Source organism: Neolamprologus multifasciatus, chromosome 5 (assembly GCF_963576455.1).
Source record: "Neolamprologus multifasciatus chromosome 5, fNeoMul1.2, whole genome shotgun sequence".
Lineage (NCBI taxonomy): Eukaryota > Metazoa > Chordata > Actinopteri > Cichliformes > Cichlidae > Neolamprologus > Neolamprologus multifasciatus.
This window is the reverse complement of record NC_140443.1, coordinates 29,759,786-29,782,652: the sequence shown is the minus strand read 5'-3', so window position 1 is coordinate 29,782,652 and position 22,867 is coordinate 29,759,786. Positions and strand designations below refer to the sequence as shown.

At 42.2% G+C, this 22,867-nt stretch overlaps 2 protein-coding genes across 11 annotated transcripts in view; one reads left to right on the top strand and one right to left on the bottom strand.

The window, feature by feature from the left end:
* LOC146519038 (nuclear receptor coactivator 3-like) overlaps nucleotides 1–121 on the bottom strand; it is a 33,016-nt gene extending 32,895 nt beyond the window's left edge. The window contains exon 1 of the mRNA XM_085159053.1: nucleotides 7–121. The gene's annotated coding sequence lies outside the window, so the exon portion shown is untranslated. The remainder of the gene's footprint in view (nucleotides 1–6) is intronic.
* On the top strand, nucleotides 38–22,632 carry zmynd8 (zinc finger, MYND-type containing 8). 10 transcript variants are annotated; one of them, XM_085159063.1, is made up of 22 exons: nucleotides 5,699–5,815; nucleotides 6,628–6,748; nucleotides 9,843–9,919; nucleotides 10,183–10,334; nucleotides 15,427–15,648; nucleotides 15,838–15,951; nucleotides 16,344–16,409; nucleotides 16,653–16,745; nucleotides 16,840–16,927; nucleotides 17,156–17,211; nucleotides 17,313–17,390; nucleotides 17,502–17,617; nucleotides 17,713–18,212; nucleotides 18,479–18,613; nucleotides 18,770–18,925; nucleotides 19,107–19,640; nucleotides 19,775–20,272; nucleotides 20,481–20,677; nucleotides 20,890–20,970; nucleotides 21,063–21,141; nucleotides 21,246–21,485; nucleotides 21,637–22,632. In XM_085159063.1, the coding sequence occupies exons 3-22, from the start codon at nucleotides 9,895–9,897 to the stop codon at nucleotides 21,813–21,815; spliced, it is 3,609 nt and encodes a 1,202-aa protein (XP_085015189.1). In that variant the 5' UTR covers nucleotides 5,699–5,815; nucleotides 6,628–6,748; nucleotides 9,843–9,894; the 3' UTR covers nucleotides 21,816–22,632. The 10 variants fall into 10 exon arrangements, with proteins under 10 accessions (XP_085015191.1, XP_085015190.1, XP_085015185.1 ...); XM_085159065.1 differs by lacking the exons at nucleotides 5,699–5,815; nucleotides 6,628–6,748 and adding an exon at nucleotides 38–152; XM_085159064.1 differs by lacking the exons at nucleotides 5,699–5,815; nucleotides 6,628–6,748 and adding an exon at nucleotides 2,285–2,395.
* The last annotated feature ends 235 nt before the right edge of the window (nucleotides 22,633–22,867 follow it).

The following is a 22,867-nucleotide window of genomic DNA, read 5'->3' as shown; positions in this document are numbered from 1 at the left end:
ACTCACCGGCTTCGACGCTTTCATTGAGTACACCAGTTTGTTTTACGCCTCTAGAAACTCTCCGCCATCTTCGGCAAGACCGTGTTTGTTTAAATGGGAAGCACTCCCAGATCGGAGGGAGCCAGCTTGTAGCAGGTCGACTGGGCTTCTGGGTAATGTAGTTTTCCCCATTTATAGGTCGCATCAAAGTGTTTGGCGCGTCCTGAAAATGAACTACACGTTCCTTTAATACCCTTAGGTAATATGAGCAGCAGACACAGATATTATTAGGGGATGTAAATTTTCAATTATACACTACATGTAGTGTTAATGGCATAAAGCAGCTTCATACAAACTACTTAGCCGTCCATATCTATAGAGTATCCGTTTTTAATGTTGCTCATTTCTTATTCCTATTAATTAATCAACATAACACTGATAGCCATTTTGAATTTATTTAAGTTAGGAATTATATATTACTAATAATACAATGTCAGCAAAATTCAGCATAATTGCATGCAATAGAAATAGCAATAGAAACATTAACTAACTAACTGTAAATAGTAATAGAGTTTTTATATACTATGTACAGTGAAATCTTATCTAACACCATTCATTGCAGCACACAACTAGTATCTTGTAGTTATATCAGTTGCAAAGTGACTGTCAGTCATATCAATAGCATGCCTGGTATCACACAGACTGATGGCATACTGTCATATTTCTTTTAATTAACAGTGGAATCTCTGTGGCCCTTGAGCTGTAACACAGATGATAAAAAATAAAATAAATAATCTCCTCAGTGTTCTCTCAGGCACACCAGTTCAGAATTTTTACAAGTTAAGAAGGGGCGTGGGTAAAAGATGGAGAGAAAACAGCAGGATGAGGGCGCGGGGAGCGAACAAGCAGAAGTATTAAATATGCAGTTAGATCCTTACTTGATCTTTCCTGTTGGAACACTGTACTTTTGGGTGTAACAAAACGGTGTGAAAAAAGTGAAAGGCTGGTCACATATTATCTTTACAGCTAATTGCTTAGATGACACATACAGCTGCAGCACTTGCAGCCACCCCTGCACTCTGATTTATCTATTTGCTGTGAAGACGGTAAGTATTGCCTGAGGGGTGTCATACGTGATCATGAGGCCATTTTGACCCATGATGCACCACAGAGTGCCACAGGAAGTCATTCCTGTCTGTCAGACTTTACAACTCCTGCTCATGTCTCCAGGACTTTTTTCACAAGTAATATCTTGTTTATCTTGTACACATGTACAGTATATTTTATATATACTATATACTATAATATAGAGAGTTTACATTTTATTTGTTACATATTTATATTTTAGTGTGTCTAGTGTCTGCAACATTTTAATGTCCCCCCTGGGATGAATAAAGTATCATTCTAACATGAGCATATAAGGACTTATGGATTGAACCACACCCATGAGTGCTTTTCATGGAGAGAAAAAAAGTGCCTTTTTGTTGTTCATTTCTTTTGGTTTGTTTGTTGGCCTATAGAGAGCCTCAGTTGCATTCCATGAAGAGCCAAAGAGGGGCCCAGTGGCCCTCTGTCTGTACCCCTTCCCCCACTAAACATGGAAAACTGACCGCTGCCCCCAGTACAAGACACTTTATCCCCTCCCCCTCCCCCTACCACTTTGAAAGGACAGGAGATAGCAGTTTGAAAGGACAGGAGATAGCCCCACAATCATTAATGTATTCAGACCGGTTTACCTGCAAACAGCTAACCACATGCCTTTCTTTGCCCCGCACCCATTCCCATCCCCCCATTCTCAACACTGCGTATGACCACAAAGGACAAAAACACGATCACTGCACATTCCACGTTTCTGTGCGTGAAAGAACGATTTTAAGTTATACCGTTTATTAAAGCTGTAGTGTGATTTTTAGTGCAAAGATGCAGGGGGAAAAAGAGACTTTTGCTGCATTTCAGCAATTAGACAAATCAAATTATCAGTTAAACGTGAAAACATCTACATTTAGACACATAACTAAGATATTAATAAAATTAAATATATTTAAGTCACCCGGGCATTGTCAGGAATTTTTCTGAGGTAGCCTAATCACTTCTGTGGGTAAACAGTGGGTAAAGCAAAATTATTAGAAGGGCAATTCACGTAAATGTCTTCCTGAAAAACAAGAAATGAACCTGGTAAAACAAAACAAAACATGCGCAGTGACAGGGAGATTTATTTTACCCGCAGAACTGATGTGCTTGGAGAGAGGAAAATAAATCTAAATCAGGAGCTGGGGAGCACCGGAAAAATCTAACTAGGGCGCCATCTTGGGGCCTGCCAGGCTAGTTACTAGCTCTCCAGCTCCACTCAGAAATACGAAGGTCACAGGGCAGAGTCTGCAGTGTGGACACCTAACCGTACGGCTTGAATAGACAAGTATGGCACAAGTATATTAAAGTTTATATGTCAGACTTTTACGACTTTTTTCCGACCATAAAATGGTTGGAAATGAGTTATGCGGTAACAACTATAGCTAATTATCAAGCTAATTATTGAGCTGTTTTATTTGGCTAGAGAGGTGTCGTGGGAACAGTTCCCTTATCATTTGATATTAGGAAACATGATATTTATTTTGCTTCATATATCCGACACACAGTTTTTTATTAACATGAATTAGAAACTTTTGGTAGGTAGCAACCAACAGGCTACATACATGAAAGGAGTCTTAATTTTTAATTTTCTCATTATCATACCTAAAACCTTTATTAAATGTTGAGACAGTTTCGCAGAAGGGCCTCTAAAGTCTGATTCTACACAGTTATATGTGTAGTCATAGTTTATTTTACAGGTTTCTATGTCAACTTCCTATTTAATCATGTATCATAGATTACATACACCCGGTACTTTTCTAGCTAGCAGTTTCTGTTTTAAGAGGTATTTAGTGATTTGAGATACAGACGAAGAGAAGAATTTGGGCAGTTTTTTTTTCTTGTTTTTCTTCTTCTTCTCATTTCCTTCATTTTGCAGCATATGTGTCTGAATCAACAGACAAAAGCTATCATTTGGACTAGAAGATTAATTCAGATGAATTTGTTAATATTTAAAGTCCAGTGAATTTATGGGCTACTGAGTGGCATGCTGTGATAAAGTTTTACCACTAGAGGTCAGTGTTGTCTTACTTCCTGTAGAAGAGAGGCCACAAACGTCTGAGGAAAGGAGCCAGGTGGTGCTTAGAAGACAAACTTTATACGTTTTCAGAAATCTACAACAGTAATTGCACTCTGGCTTTTTTGAATAACCATTTCCTCACAGTGGAATAATAATCAGCTTTCCTTTCTTTAGCATATTACTCCATGCCAAGATGTATGCCTGGAATTTAGAATAGAAAACAGGAGCGGTGGGTAGTTTATTATCTGCAGTTTATTGTTCTGTAGATGGCTTTGCATCACCAATGCCAATTTTATTTTGGCAGTGAGCACTGAGCTATGAGTCTATATATCTTTGCTAAACAAGCCAGATCCGTGGGCTCTTTGTTTGAAGAATATTAGCCACAAGTTTTTATTCACCACCACACAGAGGAATAAACTGACAGCACAATTTACTTTGTTACATTTATAATGACTCAGTTATAAAGAGTAAAGTGTTTTCATGAATGAGAAAGTTAAGGGTGTAAATTTCAGATAATACCTCTGTGGTCCCTCGCACTGCATTTTATTTATTTTCAAAGAGACAAACACGTAGTTTTCACAGGAAGAGGTACTCCCTTGCTCTTTCTATAGGAATTAAGAGGATAAGTAGCCGTCAGATACTGCTAATCAAATGGACTTGATTAACTGATGAAGTGTGACTACCTCTGTGAAAGTAGATGTTCTGGCAGTTTGCTGGTCTGGGGCATTCAGCTGTGTGTTAACACAGTGCTAAGGAAGAAAGACATCAGCAGTGATCTTAGAGAAGTAATTGCTGCTCCTCATTTCCATTTCCGAACAACATGAAGTCAGTCATTCTACAGTGAGACAGATTATTCAACAGTGGAAAACATTCAAGACAGCTGCCAATCTTCCCAGCAAGCTCATCCCAAGGTCAGCCCATACAATGCTCAGAGAAACTGCAAAAAAAGCCAGGAGCTACAATTTGGACTACAGACATGTAGAGTAGCTTTACAGTTAGCATGTTAAATGTTTATAACGTTAAATGTTCATAACACTACAATTAGAGAAAGAAAATAGAAAACGACAAGTATGGCTTATTTGGAAGAGTTGCCAGGAGAAAGCCTCTTCACTCAAAAAGAACATTTACAGGGCCGCTTAGCTCTGCAAAGTAGCATCAGAGTAAATTACAAGACCTCTGGAACAGTCAAAGGAGCTTGCAAAAAAAAAGCGTCTGGACTTCTTTAAGTTACTTGAAGACGTTTCACCTCTCATCCGAGAAGCTTCTTCAGTTCTAAGGTCAAATGGTGGAACAATGTCCTTTGAACAGATGAGATCAAAGTGGAGATATTTGACCAAAACCAAACACAGGATATCAGCACAAATACCAACTGTCAAGCATGGTCGTGGAGGGGTAATTATTTGAGCTTGCTTTGCCATCTGTCTGAGAGTGAAAGCTTTCATGAAACTGCATCATGCAGCTGAACAATGATCCTAAACACACAAATCCACAACAGAATGCCTGAAAAAGAAAAGAATTGAGGTGTTCTTGTGGTTCAGCCAGACATCAGCCTGACTGAAACACTGTGCGAGGGCCTAAGAGAACTGTGCATAAAGAAATGCTCGCAAACCTCAATGAACTTATGCAGGATTATAAAGAAGAGTGGTTCAAAATTGCTCCTCAGTGACAGGAAAGACTGAAAAAAGGTTATACAGAAAACAAGTACTTAGGATTATTGCTTCTGCGTTATGGACTATACTTTTCACAGGATTGCAGAGTCCTGTGGAAACTTTCTTTTCCACATGACCGTGTGCACAGACGCACAGTGCTTATGCTTTAAACACCCTGAAATACTTATATCTTAGTTAAAGGTTGGTCAAAATTAGGCAACTTTAAATTTTTGTTTTATAAGTTTCACTTAATGCTAGAAGTGAAAATAAAGCCTAATGTAAAAAAGAAACACGTGTGAACCCTTTACAATGAAATATAAAGTAACATACAGATTCTTATACTCTTATTGAATTATCCTGCATGCTTGAAAGTGATAACAGAAACTGAACCACTGCAACCACATTGTTAACAACAAACAACACCAGTTCAAAGGCCCAGGTATGACTGAAACACATGACTGTAATTTGGTGTTCAGACTGAACCTTTACAGGTCAAACACACAGAGTGCATTTCATGTAGTGTCTGCCTACCCACTGCTTTTTATTTACATAGCAGTTTCCTTATCTTTCCTATGATGTCAGCTTACTTTGAGGGTGGGAACTTGTGAGACAAATTCCTTTCTAACACCACACGGGCCTGTTTATTATGCATGTGACTGCTGACTGCTGTTCGTAGCTGTACTGAAGAGCTCCTTTATAGCAAGTTGTCTGCAGGCTTCTTGTTATGTGCGGGTTGTCAGTGGCTGATTATTTTGATCTGGGCCTAGAGATTCCTGCTAGCTCTGAGTACTGCGTTTCAGCTTGCCTGTGCTAAACAAAAGACAAGCAGCCAGGAAATACACCAGCCAATCAGCAGCTGCCTTATATGCTGACAGCACATGGAGCCAGTCCTAGCGTAGCTTTTATCTGAACAGTTGAGTCGGACAGCTTGGAGAGCCGTGGCTGTGCTCTGAGCAGGGTGAGGGCTGACAGGGCTGTCCTCCATGTTTTAATAAGCATTGACATATCACACAGAGTATTTAGCCATGCATCCACAGAGGTAAGCCTTATTTTCATCTTTTTCCACATATACTACTTTGTCTATGAGGCACCAGATCTGTGCCTGAGTAATAATATAGGTTTGTCTGACAGAATGGGGGAGGGGAAGCATATTTGTCACTCACAGCACAGGAGTGGAGCCTGGAAGGAGAGCAATGCATGGTATAGTATAACAGACAGCCTCTGCTAGCTGGTTGGCTCTGTGGATATGCATAGTAGAGGGCCATAGGTCACATCCAAGGTCATTGTATGGTCTGACTAAGAAAACCTGCTTCCTTTTGTAAAGTTCAAAAGAGAAGTGACGTTCTGTGACTGTCCCTGGCCTTTGACAGGCCCAGTGAGAGAAACCAGGCAGGATGGGAGAGCAGTTCAGAGAGGAGATCCCAGAGGAATTAACAGATGGTAAACTGACAGCACAGCAAGTTTAATTTAGACCTCGAACAAGAATGAGAGCAAGGCAGCAGGGTACTGTTGTTAATTGTTTGCCAGACTAACACGGCAGGGAAGAACAGACTGTAAATGATAAAACTGTATTTTCATCCGAAACCCAGTTCACCCCAGAATGGGGAATGCAACCCCCCCCCCCCAAAAAAAAACAACAACAAACAAACATGCTGTTAAAAAGCCTGTGAGCTGATCATTATTATAAAAATACAAATGATTTATTGAGTAAATATGCTGTAGCTGCTTATTTATCACGAGCTTGGAAAAACTGCCTGAGCTTAATGGTGTGCACTGCCTCCCAGTGTTGTTCTCTGCTGCTGAGTGTCAGCCATTTTAGAGAGCTTCCCCTTTCTGTCCCTCTGCTCCAAGCACACTGAGTATTTGTATGTAAGACAGAAGGAAAGAAGGGAAGGACTTCCTCTCAAAAGGCTCTGCACAGAAACCTCATCTCATCCAGAGAAGCTTTTGCAGCCTTTTTGAAGTCGACCAGGTTAGATTGAATTCTGTTTATGCATAATGGTGTTGGTGTTTTGTGTGCATGGAGCAGATAAAAATTTTAAATTCAGTCAATGATTGTGTCATTTTTCTGTCGGTTTAGCATGTAACATTATTGATAATGATTATAATGGACAGAGCAAGTCAAATGTAACCAGTGGAGTTATGGCCTGGATATAATATGGTGTTTATAAATGTGCTAGACCAGGGTTCAGGAGCGATTTGTAAGGACTGAAACAACAAAGTCAACACTCAGTTTGCTGTGAATGGTGTCTGGTAATGTGTTTAATCCCCCCCCCCCCCCCCCCCATTCCACTACGCCTTTTTGCAGGATCTGTGCAGATACACTCACACCTTTTTAGTTTGGTTTGTGCCTTTACAGAGTCCTTCCTCGCATGTTTAAATAGATATAACATGTTTTAAGGTATGGTTTTCCCACAGAAAACTGGTCATTTGCTTAGTAATTCTTAGTGACTTCTGTGCCTCGCTCATCACACTTTCCTTTTTTTACCAGGAGTATCCAAGAACTGTTTCCTAGTGTCAAACGCTTGAGCGTGTATCTGTTTTATCTCGTAGTTTGCATTTATGTTTTATGAGAACTGTGTTTGAATTGTGTATGCTATTTCTATCCATGTCTTTGAGGTACTTGATGTAAGGAAATAAATATATTTGGCTTAAAAAAAAGGAATACCTCTGCTTTAACGGTCAGCTTACGTCACACTGTGTGCTCAGATTTTCAGGCAGACAGTAGATGGAGGAAGGAGGCTATGCAGTCCATAGTGTCTAAAAGGCCTGTGACATTTTTCAGCCTCATCTTTGTGTCCACCTTTAGGGCCCTTGCTATATATCAGCATGCCGGGGCACATCATAAGCTGCATGTGGTCCTGTGCAGCAGATCTGACTGGTGCCGTGTGTACGTGCTATGTGTGCAGTGTGCACATTGGTCAAAGAGAGAGAGAGAGAGAGCGTGAGGGAGAAAGAGAGAGAGAGAGAGAGTGTCTTCAAAATGGACGCCATACACATATACTGGCTGAGAGCACAGAGAGAAGGAATCTGATCCCCTCCTTGTCAAGCCCGTAGGGCTGCATCTTACATGTCTGATAAAAGGAACAGAGCCAGAGTATGACTGGATGGAGTTTTAAGGCAGTGAGGGACTTGGTTTTCACGAGTGTTTTTGTGACAGCGAGGATCAGTCCTCTCTGCATTGCAGCATTGTGGTTGAGGAGAGCGGGGAGAAGAGAGCCTGTGTGGCACACCGAGCTGAGCACCCAATCAGGCACCTCCGTGTGGTGCTTGAGCCAATCGGCAGCTCGCAGCCGAGGTTAAAGATTGTCAATTGCAGGAGAGAGCAGCAGGGAGAGAAGGCCTTCTGGGAAACCTGGACCCATCTTTTCCCTCATCCCCCAACGTCCTCAATTGATAAAGATAAAGATTAAAGAATAGGCTGAAGAATCTGTATGTGAGTAAGGAAAAAAGGTATGCCGTTCATTTCCTACATTGAGGCATGATTGTTATGGCAGTGGTGGGTGTGGAAGGGGATGTGTCAGAAGGTTACAGGGTTACAATGTGCTGAACTGAACGTGCTGTGGTCTCTGATTTATAAAGGGATTTTGTCAGGATAGACAGCAGTGAGTTCCCTCCTGTCTCTCTTTCCCTTTGTGTGTTGTTGTATTTCCTGGCCTGGACAGGACATGGTGGTGCAGGGGTAAACTGTCTAAGGCTGTCCAGAAAGGCTGGATGAGGAGGCCAGTAAAGCAGTTTCACTGCACTCTTATTTTTGTCTATAGACGTGCTGTATTTCTGGATGTCATTTCATCTTACTGTAGGGATTGAGGAGGTTGAAGGGTGTGGGGGTTGGGGAACAAGATAATCGAAATGGAAGCAGTATTCTAGCTGGATGAAAACAATACATTTAAAAGGTGTTTTTCTGTAGGGGAAATAAATATGGTAAAAACCTGGTTCATCTGAGCACAGAGGCCACTGCATCTGCTGTGGCGTCAGAAAAAAACGTAATAACAAAAGAAACGACAAACAGAGCACCTGTAAACCAAGGTGACTCAGATGAGAAAAAACCTGTTGGTTTGAGAGCACATTTTGGATTGCATTTGAATGTTCTTTTTCTCCAACAGAACTGTGGATGTGATTGTGCTTTCCACTATGATACGCTGGCTGGTATTGGCTCGATTAATGAATATTACTTTTTGTTTAGACTATTTACATGCTGTTAACTTGTTGGATGTCAGGAAACGCAGACATTTCTTTCCTGTGTTTTCATATTTACTATTTATTAGGTCAGTAGAGAAATGTGTCTAATACTAATAAATGGAGAATGGCAGCACACATTGTACTCATGTTGTCTCAGTATTGGTTAATTTTAACTTTCCTTGAGATCAAGATGTGGCCTTTGTTCTGAGCTGCTGGTATATTGGTTTGCTCTCTCATTTTGAGTCTTCTAGCTGCAAAACATTAACATAAATTGTTAGGACTATTACCAGTGGAGCATTTGTTTTCAGGTTTTGCAGTGTTGTGTTGTACTGTTGAGGTTTTGCTTACTCTATCTTCTAAAGTCAATCTTACCTTTTTTACCTTTGAAAATCAAAGGAATTATTTCTTGACATGACATAGACTTACTGCTGGATATCATTCACATCAAGTCTTTGAAACCTGCGGTACTTTAGCTCAGCTCTTTTCCCGACTATGTGACCCAACTCTCACCAGAAACCTGTTATCATTTTTTCTCTAAAATAACTTTTCTCACATGATAGGAGGTGATCCAGAAAGTTATATAATAAGGTTAAGAAAACCTGACCACTTGCATACCTACTAATGAACCTCACAACTGGAAGTCATTAATAAGAGAGGTTATTTTGTATTCAGTAGTGAGCTTTATTAATTCTGGTCCTTTTTTTTTTTTTTACTTGCAATTTGGTTCAATCATAATTACACTAAGAAAGTAACATTCCTCATGCACCACGCGGTGTCTTTCCCCCCCGAAACATTTAGAAAAATAACAATATGACACATTTTCAGCTGTCCGTTACATTTGACTGCACTACACATTTGAATACCTGTGGCGATGCTCTTTTCAGTTTGGAAGAAGAAGAAGAGGGAAAAACAGAAGAACAGGCTGTAACAGAAGAAATGGAGATCTCAACACGGTCCAAAGGTAAAAATAAAGTATGCAAGGTATTCAGATGGTAAAGCTCTCTTTCTCCACCTGCAGCGTTTCTATACCTTTTATTTGTAAAGTGATTTTGGTTTGGTTTATTACTATGAATTAGACGCGCTAACTCACAGTTCACCTGTGGCAACCCTTTGCAAATAAGATTACATCTGAAAGAAGCTATTTTAGTGGCGCCACTCAGTTGTGCCACTTTTTCCTGCTTTTAGAATCAATATGTCTGTTTGATCTCTGATTATTGTCTGCAGTTTCAGAGGCTGGTTCAACAGAAAGGGTGGCACCAAAAAGAAAGATGCCCAGTCCTTCTCAGTCATCCAACGGTCACTCCTCTGCTGAGACCTCACCGTGCCCAGTGAAAAAGAAGAAGAAACCAGGTGCTGTTAGCAGCAGCAAAGACCAGGTACCAGTCAGTTCACAGCTGAGGATTTTTTATAAATAAACTATATTTATAATAATAACACAGCAACAACTAGTTGATCATATTTTATAGTGATAGTAAAATTGATAAAAATATCAACAGTCCAAACTTTTTAAGGATACATTTATATAGTTAAAAGAAAATATATTTTGCTCTTATGTATTATCTTAATTAAAGGCTAAAAGTATTCACTAAGTTTACGTCAACTCAGACTAAGTTACACAATTTTAATAGCACAAGATAATTCTTTTGTGATGTATTGTATCGTTGGGAAGTTTCTGATAGGGCTTATATAAGATTTAGAGGCCATGTCCAATATTTTTGATGTCTGTGAAGGTTCTCAGTCATCCAGGTCATCGTAGTCAAAGGAGCTTGCAAAGAAAAGCGTCTGGACTTCTTTAAGTTACTTGAAGACGTTTCACATCTCATCCGAGAAGCTTCTTCAGTTCTAAGGTCAAATGGTGGAGAGTCCCAGATTTAAACCTAGTGGGAGTGTCCCCCCCACAGAGGGACAAAAGGACCCGCTGATGATCCTCTAATCGCCTGAGCCAAGGTGTGAAACTGGGTGTGGGTCCCAATCAGCCAGAGTTTTGGGTGAGCTCATTGTGAAACCTGGCCCCACCTTATCATGCAAATTCCTGAGGTCAGATGGCCCAGGATGTGAGTGGGCGTTAAGGCGTCTGGGGAGGGAACTCAAAACTGGATTATAGATGGCAGAGAGTTGGTGTCGTAAACCACCGCCTCTGTTCAAAGATGGTCACTCACAGTGGACATAGATGGCTTCTTTCACTCCTCTTTCAAAGAAGATCAGACACCAGCGAGGGAGGATAAGAAGGACAGACGCAACAACATTGTCATCCCCTATGTAGCCGGTGTATCAGAAAAACTCAGGAGGGTTTTCTCCAAGCATGACATCATTTCAGACCCAGCAACACGCTCAGACAAAAACTGGTTCACCCGAAAGACAAAACTCCAAAACACAGACTTAACAATGTGGTGTATGCTGTACAGTGCAGCGAGGAATGCCCAGACCTCTACATTGGAGAGACCAAACAGCCACTTCACAAGCGCATGGCACAACACAGAAGAGCCACCTCCACAGGACAAGACTCAGCTGTCCATCTGCATCTTAAGGATAAAGGTCACTCTTTCAAGGATGCCAATGTTCACATTTTGGACAGAGAGGACAGATGGTTTGAAAGAGGAGTGAAAGAAGCCATCTATGTACACTGCACTGTGAGCAACCATCTTTGAACAGAGGCGGTGGTTTACGACACCAACTCTCTGCCATCTATAATCCAGTTTTGAGTTCCCTCCCCAGACGCCTTAACGCCCACTCACATCCTGGGCCATCTGGGGTGGCTGTAGCTCAGGTGGCAGAGCAGGTCAGCCACTAATCAGAAGGTCGGTGGTTCGATCCCAGGCTGCCTCCTGGCTGCATGCCAAATATCCTTGGGCAAGATACTAACCCCATGTTTGCCTACTGGTGGTGGTCAGAGGGCCCGGTGGCGCCTGTGTCCGGCAGCCTCGCCTCTGTCAGTGCGCCCCAGGGCACTGTGAATGGGTGAATGACTGAATGTAGTGTAAAGCGCTTTGGGGTCCTTCTCCGGACTAGAAAAGCGCTATACAAATGCAGGACATTTACCATTTACCTCAGGAATTCGCATGATAAGGTGGGGCCAGGTTTCACAATGAGCTCACCCGAAACCCTGGCTGATTGGGACCCACACCCAGTTTCACACCTTGGCTCAGGCGATTAGAGGATCATCAGGGGGTCCTTTTGTCCCTCTGTGAGGGGACAATCCCACTAGGTTTAAATCTGGGACTCCCCACCATTTGACCTTAGAACTGAAGAAGCTTCTCGGATGAGAGGTGAAACGTCTTCAAGTAACTTAAAGAAGTCCAGACGCTTCTCTTTGCAAGCTCCTTTGAATATTTTTGATGTTTGTCTGTTAGTTTTGACCTGATTAATACTGTTAATGCCTGAGTATTATGTGAAAGTGAAGTCTGTGCAGCTGTAATTTTAACAAATTCTTTTATAGTTGCCAGTATTTCAGTAAAATTCCCTACAATCTGTACTATAATAATTACATTATTACTTGTGGTTTATGATTTAGCTTGCATTGCCATGTGAACGCTTTGCTTGCTTTCTGCTCAAAGCAGATCACAAATTTACATTAAGATAAGATAAGACTTTATTGATCCCACAACGGGGAAATTTTTGCGTCACCTCAGCTCAGGTACAGATATCAGAAGGAAATACAAAAATACAAATAAGTACAATCAATGAAAAAAGTAAGATAATACACTATATACAATGGTAGCATACACAGTATGTGATTATGGATATGGTTGGAAATATGGAAGACATAAACTATATAGCTTGAGATAACTATTGTACCACTACTATTCCTATTTATAGACATGTACACACACACATGTACACACTAAATATACCTGCACATGTCCATACACATGGAAGGTCCATTATGCATGAAGTGGTGACCGTGGATGTTCACAGTTTCCAGTGACCTATGACATCGTGATTGAGGAGTTATAGTCTAACTGCTGTTGGGATGAATGTTCTGCGAAAGCGCTCCTTCCTGCAGCGAGGGTGTTTCAGTCTCTGACTAAAGGAGCTGTTCAGCTCACTCACAGACTCATGCAGTGGGTGATGTGGGTTGTTCATGATGGATGTCAGCTTTACTAACATCCTCCTCTCGCCAACCACCTCCACAGACTCCAGGGGACATCCCAGCACAGAGCTAGACCTCCGCACCAGTTTGTCAATCCTGCTCCTGTCCCTGTCCGTGCATCCACTCTCCCAGCAGGCCACTGCATAGGAAAGGGCAGATGCTACCACAGTGTCGTAGAATGTCCTTAACAGAGTCCTGCAGACTCCGAAGGACCTCAGTTTCCTCAGCAGGTGGAGTCGACTCTGGCCCTTCTTATACAGGATGTCTGTATTTGTAGTCCAGTCCAGTTTATTGTTGAGGTGAACACCCAGGTACTTATAAGAGTCCACTATCTCAAGGTCTTTCCCTTGGATGTTCACCGGTGTTGTAGGGGGTGACTTCCTCCTGAAGTCTATGATCATCTCCTTTGTCTTGTTGGCGTTGATTTGGAGTACGTTGGTCTCACACAGACCAACAGCCAACAAAGTCACTGATGACCCCCCCTGTATTCCTGATCATTCCCGTCTGATACGCATCCAATGATGGCTGTATCATCTGAGAACTTCTGTAGATGGCAAATGTCCGAATTATAACAGAAGTCTGAAGTGTAAAGGCTGAACAGGAAAGGTGAGAGAACTGTGCCCTGTGGTGCCCCCGTGCTGCAGATTACCACCTCGTCCACACAGTCATGGAGCCTCACATACTCTGGTCTGTTGGTAAGGTAGTCAATGGTCCATGCAGTCAGCTGTTTGCCTACTCCGGCTCCCTCCAGCTTCCCTCTCAGTAGTGCAGGTTGGATGGTGTTAAAAGCACTGGAGAAGTCAAAAAACATGATCCTCACAGTGCTCCCCGCCTGCTCTAGGTGAGAGAGGGATCAGTGTAACAGGTAGATGACAGCGTCATCCACCCCCATTCCAGAACGGTAGGCGAACTGCAGGGGGTCCATCACTGAGCCCACCAGTGGCCGAAGGTGGTGCAGGATGAGCCTTTCCACGGTCTTCATCAGATGAGATGTCAAGGCAACAGGCCTGAAGTGGCTGGGCTCCCTGGGGTGTGCGATTTTTGGCACCGGAACCACACAGGAAGTCTTCCACAGTTCAGGAACCCTCTCCAGGCTCAGGCTCAGGTTGAAGATGTACAGGGCCATCTGACAGAGCTGGTCTGCACAGTCCCTGAGCAGTCTGGAGCAGATTCCATCCAGACCTGCTGCCTTCCTTGCCTTCGTCCTCTTGAACTGATTTCTCACCTGATCAGCTGTGAAGTAGATGTGAGGCTGGGCTGGAGTGGAGGGTGGGGTTGGCTCTGTTGTGGGTAGATGTGTGGATAGGGGTGAAGCAGGGTTGTGGTGAGAGGAGAGCTCTCATGGTGACAATGGCACCATTGACTCCATTGTCCTGGAAGTGTCCAGACATTTTTTTTATGTTCCTCCAGACTTCTCTGATGTTTTTCTGTTGGAGTTGGTTTTCCGTCTTCCTCCTGAAGCACTCCTTGCCTTCTAGGATCTTGTATTTAAGATCCTTTTGGACTTTCTTAAGTTCCTCCTTGTCTCCCGACCAGAAAGCCCTCTTCTTCTTGTTAGCAGGGCCTTCAGTTCTGGGGTGACCCACGGTTTATTGTTTGAGAAACACTGTATCTTCTTGGTAGGCACAGTGTTCTCAACACAGAAATTAATGTAGTCCGTGATGCAGTGGGTGAGGGCGTCGATGTCTTCACCGTGAGGCTTGCAGAGTTCCTGCCAGTCTGTGCATTCAAAACAGTCTCTTAGGGCCTCAGTGCATTCCTCAGACCACACCCTTATCACCTTCTTCGTGGGGGGGGTTCCTCTTCACCATAGCAGTGTAAGTGGGGTGGAGAAGGACCAGGTTGTGGTCTGAGTGGCCAAGCGGGGTGAGGGGTGATGCACTGTAAGCCTGCTTTGTGTTGGCAAACAATAGATCCAGGGTTTTGCTGTCCCTTATACAGCAGTTAACGTACTGGGAGAAGTTAGGGAGAGTGACTGATAGAGAGGCATGATTGAAGTCCCCAGAGTCCACAAAGATAATATGATTGCATTAGATAAATGATTGGTGGTAAATCACTTTGACCATTATGTTGTCCTTTGTAAATAATTAGTTATCCCCACAACCTTGATTCCCATTTAATCAAGATTGTCCACACTGTTTTCCCCTTTTATGTTATAAAACACAGACTGAAATCACGGAATGAAGCTACATTACCTAGAATAACTGGACTTGTAATTCTTTTATGGCAGCAGTCGGTGTGTAACAGAGTCAGTCTGTGTTTTGGATGGTAACTTCTGTGTGCTTTTTATCAATGCTTTGCATGTCTGCTTGGCTTCTCTAATCTCTGGCCTGATTTTGATCTCCCCCAACTTTGTGTTTCTTTTGCCTGCATTCCAGTCAGAACTAAGACATGGTCCCTTTTACTATGTGAAGCAGCCAGCACTCACCACAGACCCTGTTGATGTTGTACCGCAGGACGGCAGGAATGACTTCTACTGCTGGTTGTGCCACCGCGAGGGCCAGGTGCTCTGCTGTGAGCTCTGCCCCAGGGTGTACCACGCCAAGTGTCTCAAACTACCAGCCGAGCCCGAGGGCGACTGGTTCTGTCCGGAGTGTGAGGTACTCACTCAGGAATGTGAAAAATATACTAGTGTTGTAAAGCGTAGGTTAATCCTGTACTTATATTGGCTTAATAAAATAAGACCAACCAGTAAGTATGGATTGTATATGACAAAGATAGGTTGTCAGGCTTTCGTATGCTCAGTGCAGATATAACAAAAGTGTTTGTTTTCTCCTGGTGTCTTTTAGAAAATAACAGTTGCCGAGTGTATAGAGACTCAGAGCAAAGCCATGATGATGCTTACTATAGATCAGCTGTCTTACCTGCTAAAGTTTGCCCTCCAGAAGATGAAACAACCAGGTGTAAGTATTCTGTTACCCCTGTGTTTCCAGAAATTCGTGCTGCTAAAAAGTTTGAAGGCACAAATTTCTTTTTCATGTGTATGTTCACATGCAGTATATCACTGGGATTTTGGCATCTCCTCTTTGCTGACCAGTGGTGATTTTTAGACACCTTTTGCAGCCAAACGATAACTGTACTACCATCTGTCATATCAGATAATCTGCACATCCTGAGGTGCAACCTCCTCACAAACAGTCCAGCATGGTATAATATTGATTTGCATGTGCTAATAATTTCTAATAACACAACTAACAATCATTTGATAATGATGGGCCTGACATGGCTGGAAACCATGAAAGTAAATATCCTAGCTGGTGGTGAGGATACAGCTGCCCCTCTCACTCTCTTTCAGGATCATCCCCGCTTGTCATCTCGCTCCCCCCATGCAGCTTCCACGCAGAGAAAGACTTATAATTGGGTAATCAATTACACCACTAACAAGACCCCGTCATGATTTCTTCCTCCACTAGTATTCCTCCTTCTGTTTGAAGCGGCTTTTAGAACTTTTAGTAGTAGCATGGTGGTAGCATGTTGGTTTGTGGCAGAGGGGACAGGTGTTGAAAAATAAGCTTTAGGCTAAGGTGTAATAAATATTGAAAAAAAGCTAAGGTTTAGTTTAGTTTATTTAGCTTCACTCTCTTCTCTGTTTACATAATCCTAGACTGAACCATTCCAGAAACCCGTGTCTCTTGAACAGCATCCTGATTATGCAGAGTATATTTTTCATCCTATGGATCTCTGCACACTTGAGAAGGTAATACGTTGAGCAGTCGCGGCGATTGGATAGTGTAAATGTGGAAAAGTTGAATCATTTGACATTTGAACATCATTTCTTTTTGTCACCACAGAATGTCAAAAAGAAAATGTATGGCTGCACAGAGGCCTTTTTGGCGGATGCAAAATGGATCTTGCACAATTGTATTATATACAACGGAGGTATGCTCCTCGATGTGTGAGCTGTATTACACTTATCTACAGTTATGGTATAATGAGTATAGTAATGCACACGATGCATGACTGTGTTAATAGCAGATAATTACACATTCCTCGTTATTAGAGTGCTTTTCCATATGAGGACAATTAACAGTAATTCTGACTTATATGAAATAAGAGTATGACTAAAAGATTTAAAAGCTTTTACATAATTGCATGTTCTTATTTCAGGCAACCACAAACTTACAACTACAGCTAAGGTGATAGTAAAAATCTGTGAACATGAGGTAAATATTACTTTACTTTTCATTATGGGTAACACTATGACATCTGAAACTTAATTTAGCCATCTTTAAATGTGCATTTGTTTGTTTCGTTTTGTTTTCAGATGAATGAGATTGAAGTTTGCCCTGAGTGTTATTTATCTGCGTGCCAAAAGAGAGACAACTGGTTCTGTGAGCCTTGTGTAAGCTGAGTTACCTGAAGTTTCTGCTGATCATGCTATCAGAACCTACTCAAATGTACAAATCTTTAGAGTACAACTCTGTAGTTCCAGTGTTTTACTGTATGTCTGCAGAGTAACCCGCACCCTCTAGTGTGGGCCAAACTGAAAGGGTTTCCATTCTGGCCTGCTAAAGCTCTGCGGGACAAAGATGGGCAGGTGGATGCTCGCTTCTTTGGGCAGCACGACAGGTATCAGTCGTTTGCTCTTCAGTTACTTGGGCTTGGTGGCATATTACAGTCTTTGTGTTAAAACGAGAGACATATTATTGATCTTCTTCTTTCAGGGCCTGGGTTCCTTTAAACAATTGTTACCTCATGTCCAAGGAAATTCCTTTTTCTGTAAAGAAGACCAAAAGCATTTTCAACAGTGCCATGCAAGAGATGGAGGTCTATGTGGAGAATATGAGAAAGAAGTTCGGAGTGTTTAATTACGCCCCCTTCAGGACGCCGTACACGCCGGACAATAATTTTCAGATGCTCCTGGATCCCTCTAACCCCTCGTCAGGTCCCGTCAAACCTGAGAAGCAAGAGAAGATCAAGCTGAGTTTTGATATGACCGCATCGCCTAAAATCGCATTGACCAGGACCTTGTTACCTGGGGCTGGGGTGGGAGGAAGCGCAGCAGGACGCCGGCTCCCTCTCACTGACATGCCTCGCTCACCCATGAGCACCAACTCCTCTGCTCATACAGGTTCAGATGGGGAACAAGAAACAACCGACAAGTCCCAGACAAAAGCATCAAACAGCCAGTTCAGTACAGGAGAGGAGTCCATGGACTGCACAGGTGTGTGAGTGCCACTCCAAGTCCTCCCCTGTATCAACTATGAGGAGTATGTTGCTAGCAGATGTGGTTATTCATATATTTATCAACTACTAAACCTGTAGTCACCTTTAAAAGGAAATCAGTATATCTGCTGATATAAAGCAACTGTGATAACATAAGTTAAAAACATATTTATATATATGTAATAAGCATTGCATATATCTGTCTGCTTATATCTGCATTGTGTAGATGGTAAACCTTGTTTCAAAACAAATATCTATCGACAGTCTCACCAGCTCATCCTCGACCTGGTGGTGCAGGTGGTTCCTTGGACAGCCCCAAATCATTACCCTCTCAAGCTCCTGGCATCCCCAAGCAGGAGAAGACACCACAGACAGGAAGTATTCTGAACCTTAATCTAGGTGAATCCTTTATGTCTTTGTAACACAAACTACAACACACAATAATGTGTTTAAAAATGTCTCCCTCTATTTTAAAAGCCACTTCTACTGCACACACTATGACGGTCAAGTAATAAGATCTTTCCTTATTGCATTGTATGTATGCACTTTCTCTAGATCGAAGTAAAGCAGATATGGACCTAAAGGAGCTGAGTGAAACAGTTCAGCAGAAACAAGGAGCCACACCTGTCCTCACATCTCCAAAAAGACAAATCAAGAGCCGTTTCCAGCTGAACTTAGACAAAACCATTGAGAGTTGCAAGGCCCAGTTGGGTTAGTAGAGATACTACTGAGGCCAGTTTTGTAATTCCTTTGTGTTGATAATTTGTTACCAGTGCCATAATTGAAATATTAATTGGGTTTTGTTTGTTTTTGTCATTTTGGGACCTTCTTCATAGATATGTCCCAGGACACAGTTTATTGTGGTGTGACAGCCTCTTTCATTGTTTTGTAGGTATTGGTGAGATCTCTGTGGATGTGTACAAAGGTGTTGAACACAGTGACTCAGAAGAGACTGATAAATCTGACTCCAGTGACAGTGAGTATGGCAGCGATGAGGAGCAGAAGACCAAGAATGAACAAGACACAACACCCAGTGAGGAGCCCCAGAAGGAACCCACCAAAACTAATGTCAAAGACCAACCTTCCCCCAACAATGAAGAAGAGGGTAGAGCTGATTTACTTGTAGCAACTGAATCAGCAGCTGGAGAAGCCAGTGTGACGGTGTCTGACGCTCAAACTAAAGAGAAAACGAGCAGTGAAGTAGAAAAAGAGAGCCCAGAGAAAAGCAAAGCACCTCGGGAATCACCTGTTCCCAGAGAAAAGTCTCAGGTGAAACAAGAGACAAAGCAGACTGTGCCAGTGGAGGACTCTGACTCAGAGAGGGAACTGGTTATTGATCTTGGAGAGGAGCAAGGTGGCAAGGAAAGGAAAAGGAGAAGAAAAGACAGCGCTACTGTTAAAGATTCAACTACTGGTAAAGTTGAAGGTGACAGTTATAGTTTCTCTGTGTGTCTGACTAGAAATCGTCTAACACTTCATGTTATAGTCCTTATTTTGTTTAAACCTTATCAACTTTGTATGGGCAAAATTGGCAAATAAGATGTGATTTTTTTCCTGTAGGTAAAGCTTCTATAACGTCAACGCCCCCATCTCAAAACAGCACGGCACCTTCCACACCCTCTAGTGTTTCCATGCAGTCCCCTGTGGCCATTCCTGTCACTGTGGTCTCCTTCACCGCTCCTTCTCCTGCAACCATTAGCCTCGCGTCTGCATCCAGTGCCACTGCAACACCCCCCCCTTCCACTTCCACCTCGACCACACCGGCTTTGAAGAAACAGCGCCCTCTGCTGCCTAGAGAGACAGTGCCAGTGGTACAGAGGGCTGTAGTGTGGAATCCCACAGCTAAATTTCAGACCTCCTCTCAGAAATGGCACATGCAGAAGGTGCAACGTCAGCAGCAAAACCAGCAACCTGTGGCAACCACACAAATGCAGGCGTCATCTCCCAGGCAAGGCCAGACGCAAGTGCTAACCCAGACCCAGGCAGCTGCAAACGGCTCTACAGCAGTCTCCTCCTCTTCACAAAGCACACGCTATCAGACCAGACAGGCGGTGAAAGGTAAAAAACAAGCTTCACGGTATACTAAACTAAGTATGACCTAAAACTGTGTGACTCAATACAAGTCAAGATTCCTTCATGTAAGAGTGGTTAGACAATGTACAGACCTAAAGAGCAAAATGAATTAGAATATTACAATTTGATGGCTACGGTGAAAATGTTCTACTTGCATGTTTCACCATGTGAATAATAGTGTTTCTTATTCCAGCTGTTCAACAAAAAGACACCCTACTCAGCACGTCCACTTCAGCTGTCACGCTGGTATCCAGTAGCCCAGCTTCCGTTGCCATGATGGCAGCGTCGAGTTTAGGCACGGCTGCTGCACCTTCACCAGTGGCAACAGACCTGTATATCCCAACTGCCTCGGCAGATGTGGCGGCAGACATTGCCAAGTACACAAATAAAGTTAGTGCATATTTTCTTAGACAAGCAATTTCTTTTATGTTTTCACTGGAAACACTGCTGGTGTAGTAAAAATACACGAGATACATTAGCACTGGGCAACTTTAAAACGACATATTAGCAACAGAACAACCTTTGTGTTATTAGTCTGGGTGAGAGGCAAAGTATATAATTTTTAATGACACATCCTCATAAAATTGTCTTCTTTCTTTCAGATAATGGATGCAATTAAAGGTACAATGAGTGAAATCTACAACGACCTTTCAAAAAATCCTTCAGGGAATACAGTAGCAGAGGTAGGTGGTTGCTCTCGGTTGCATATAGACTGAAAACGATTCAGCTCATTTCCTTATCCTCGTATGCCTTTATCTTTTTCTTTTTTTTACAGATAAGAAGACTGAGGATTGAAATAGAGAAATTACAGTGGTTGCATCAGCAAGAGTTGTCCGAAATGAAGCACAACCTTGGTGTGAACTTTATCAGTCAGCTACTAACCGTGCAGTCTTCTTTCCCCTCACACTGTACAATTAGTTCTACCCGTGTTTGGTCACGCTTGTGTTCTTCAATCTAGAGCTTACGATGGCAGAGATGCGGCAAAGTCTGGAGCAGGAGAGGGAGAGGTTGGTGAGCGAGGTGAAGAAACAGGTGGAGCTGGAGAAGCAGCAGGCAGTGGATGAGACAAAAAAGAAACAGTGGTGTGCTAACTGCAGGAAAGAGGCCATCTTCTACTGCTGCTGGAATACCAGCTACTGTGATTACCCCTGTCAGCAAGCCCACTGGCCAGAACACATGAAGTCTTGCACTCAGTCAGGTAACAGCGCATGTCGTCACTAACATGCTGAGGATCATATTGACAAAAACAAAGACTGTATTTTCTTATGCTCTCCATTTGCATGCCTGTATAACCACCATTCATTTCTTAGTTGTAATTAGTTTGGGGGTTTTTTTTGTTTTATTTGTAGCCACGGCTCCACAGCAGGAACCTGAGGCCGAGCCGACAGCAGACCTCCCAAATAAAGGTTTAGGGCAGACTAGTGGTGGCCCAAACCCTCTCAGAGACACACCAGCCTCTGCGTCATCATCGGACAAAGACTGTGACATGGAAAAAAGCACTGACAGTGTTGCCGTCACTTTGTCATAACCACGCTTACCATACTTGAAAATGTAAATGTTAATTTTTTTCCTCCCACTACAATAATATGTCCATGTAATTTGTTCTGTTCAACAGCCTTTTCCAAATTGAAAGTGAAAAAAAAAATCAAGTTATTTTTTATTTATATTATTTTTTTGCCTTTCGGGCGTCACATGGTTCCCCCACTGCAGAGTGTTGTAAAACAAGACTGGCAGCAGAGTGCGGCAGTTTAAAAAATAGCTTACAGTGTATGTTCTTGCACTCTCTTGCTGATCTTTATAGGCAGCTGCCAGTATGAAGAGCTTAAGAGCATGCTTGAGTGTCATAAAACATATCAGTGGTATATTGGACAACAGTTAAACCATTTATGACTACAGAAATGTAACCCGTGTTAATGAACCACCTCAGTTGTAGATTAGAGGACTGCTGACAGAAGTGTCTGTAAATGACTTATTTTGTATTTTGTGTTAATTTATTTGTTATTCTATTGTTGCCTGTTGTATACCGCAAAGAAAGTAACAAATACACACATTTTAAACAAGCTGTTTTATATGATTACAAAAACAGTCTTACATTTGATCTTTTAGTTGTCTTTAAAGTTGAGGGGAACCTTAGGGTTTGGTTCAATGTAAATGTTATAAGACTGTAATAACAATGAAACAGCTGCGGCACATTTTAATATTTGAACATTTCCATAATCTGCATCAAATGCCCCCAAGTAGAAGTTTATGGGCCTATCAAAAACAGATTTTTGAGAGGTCGGAATTGTACATTTCTGTGTAAATTGTGATAAAATCAGTAAAGTAAAAAAGTAACATAGAAAAAAGTTGTGACTGAAGTAAATTTTAAATATCAGCTCATAATAATAAGAGCTCATTTGGCAAACATTCACATTTTGGGACAAATATCAAGTAAATAGCTGAATTAGACTTATTTAAATCCACTAAGTTTAGGACAAATCACATTTTGTTAAAATAAAAAAACCCAAAAAACAACCCCCCCCCCCCCCCCCCCCAAAAAAAAAACAATTACACCTTTTCCCGCCGTTCGAAAGTGATTAC

Coding starts and splice junctions, on each gene's coding strand:
- zmynd8 (XM_085159056.1), top strand. CDS start 5,909: ATGGGGGAGGGGAAGCATATTTGTCACTCACAGCACAGGAGTGGAGCC. Junction 20,971..21,062: donor CAGGGAATACAGTAGCAGAG/GTAGGTGGTTGC, acceptor TTTTTTTTACAG/ATAAGAAGACTGAGGATTGA. Junction 21,142..21,245: donor CGAAATGAAGCACAACCTTG/GTGTGAACTTTA, acceptor TCTTCAATCTAG/AGCTTACGATGGCAGAGATG.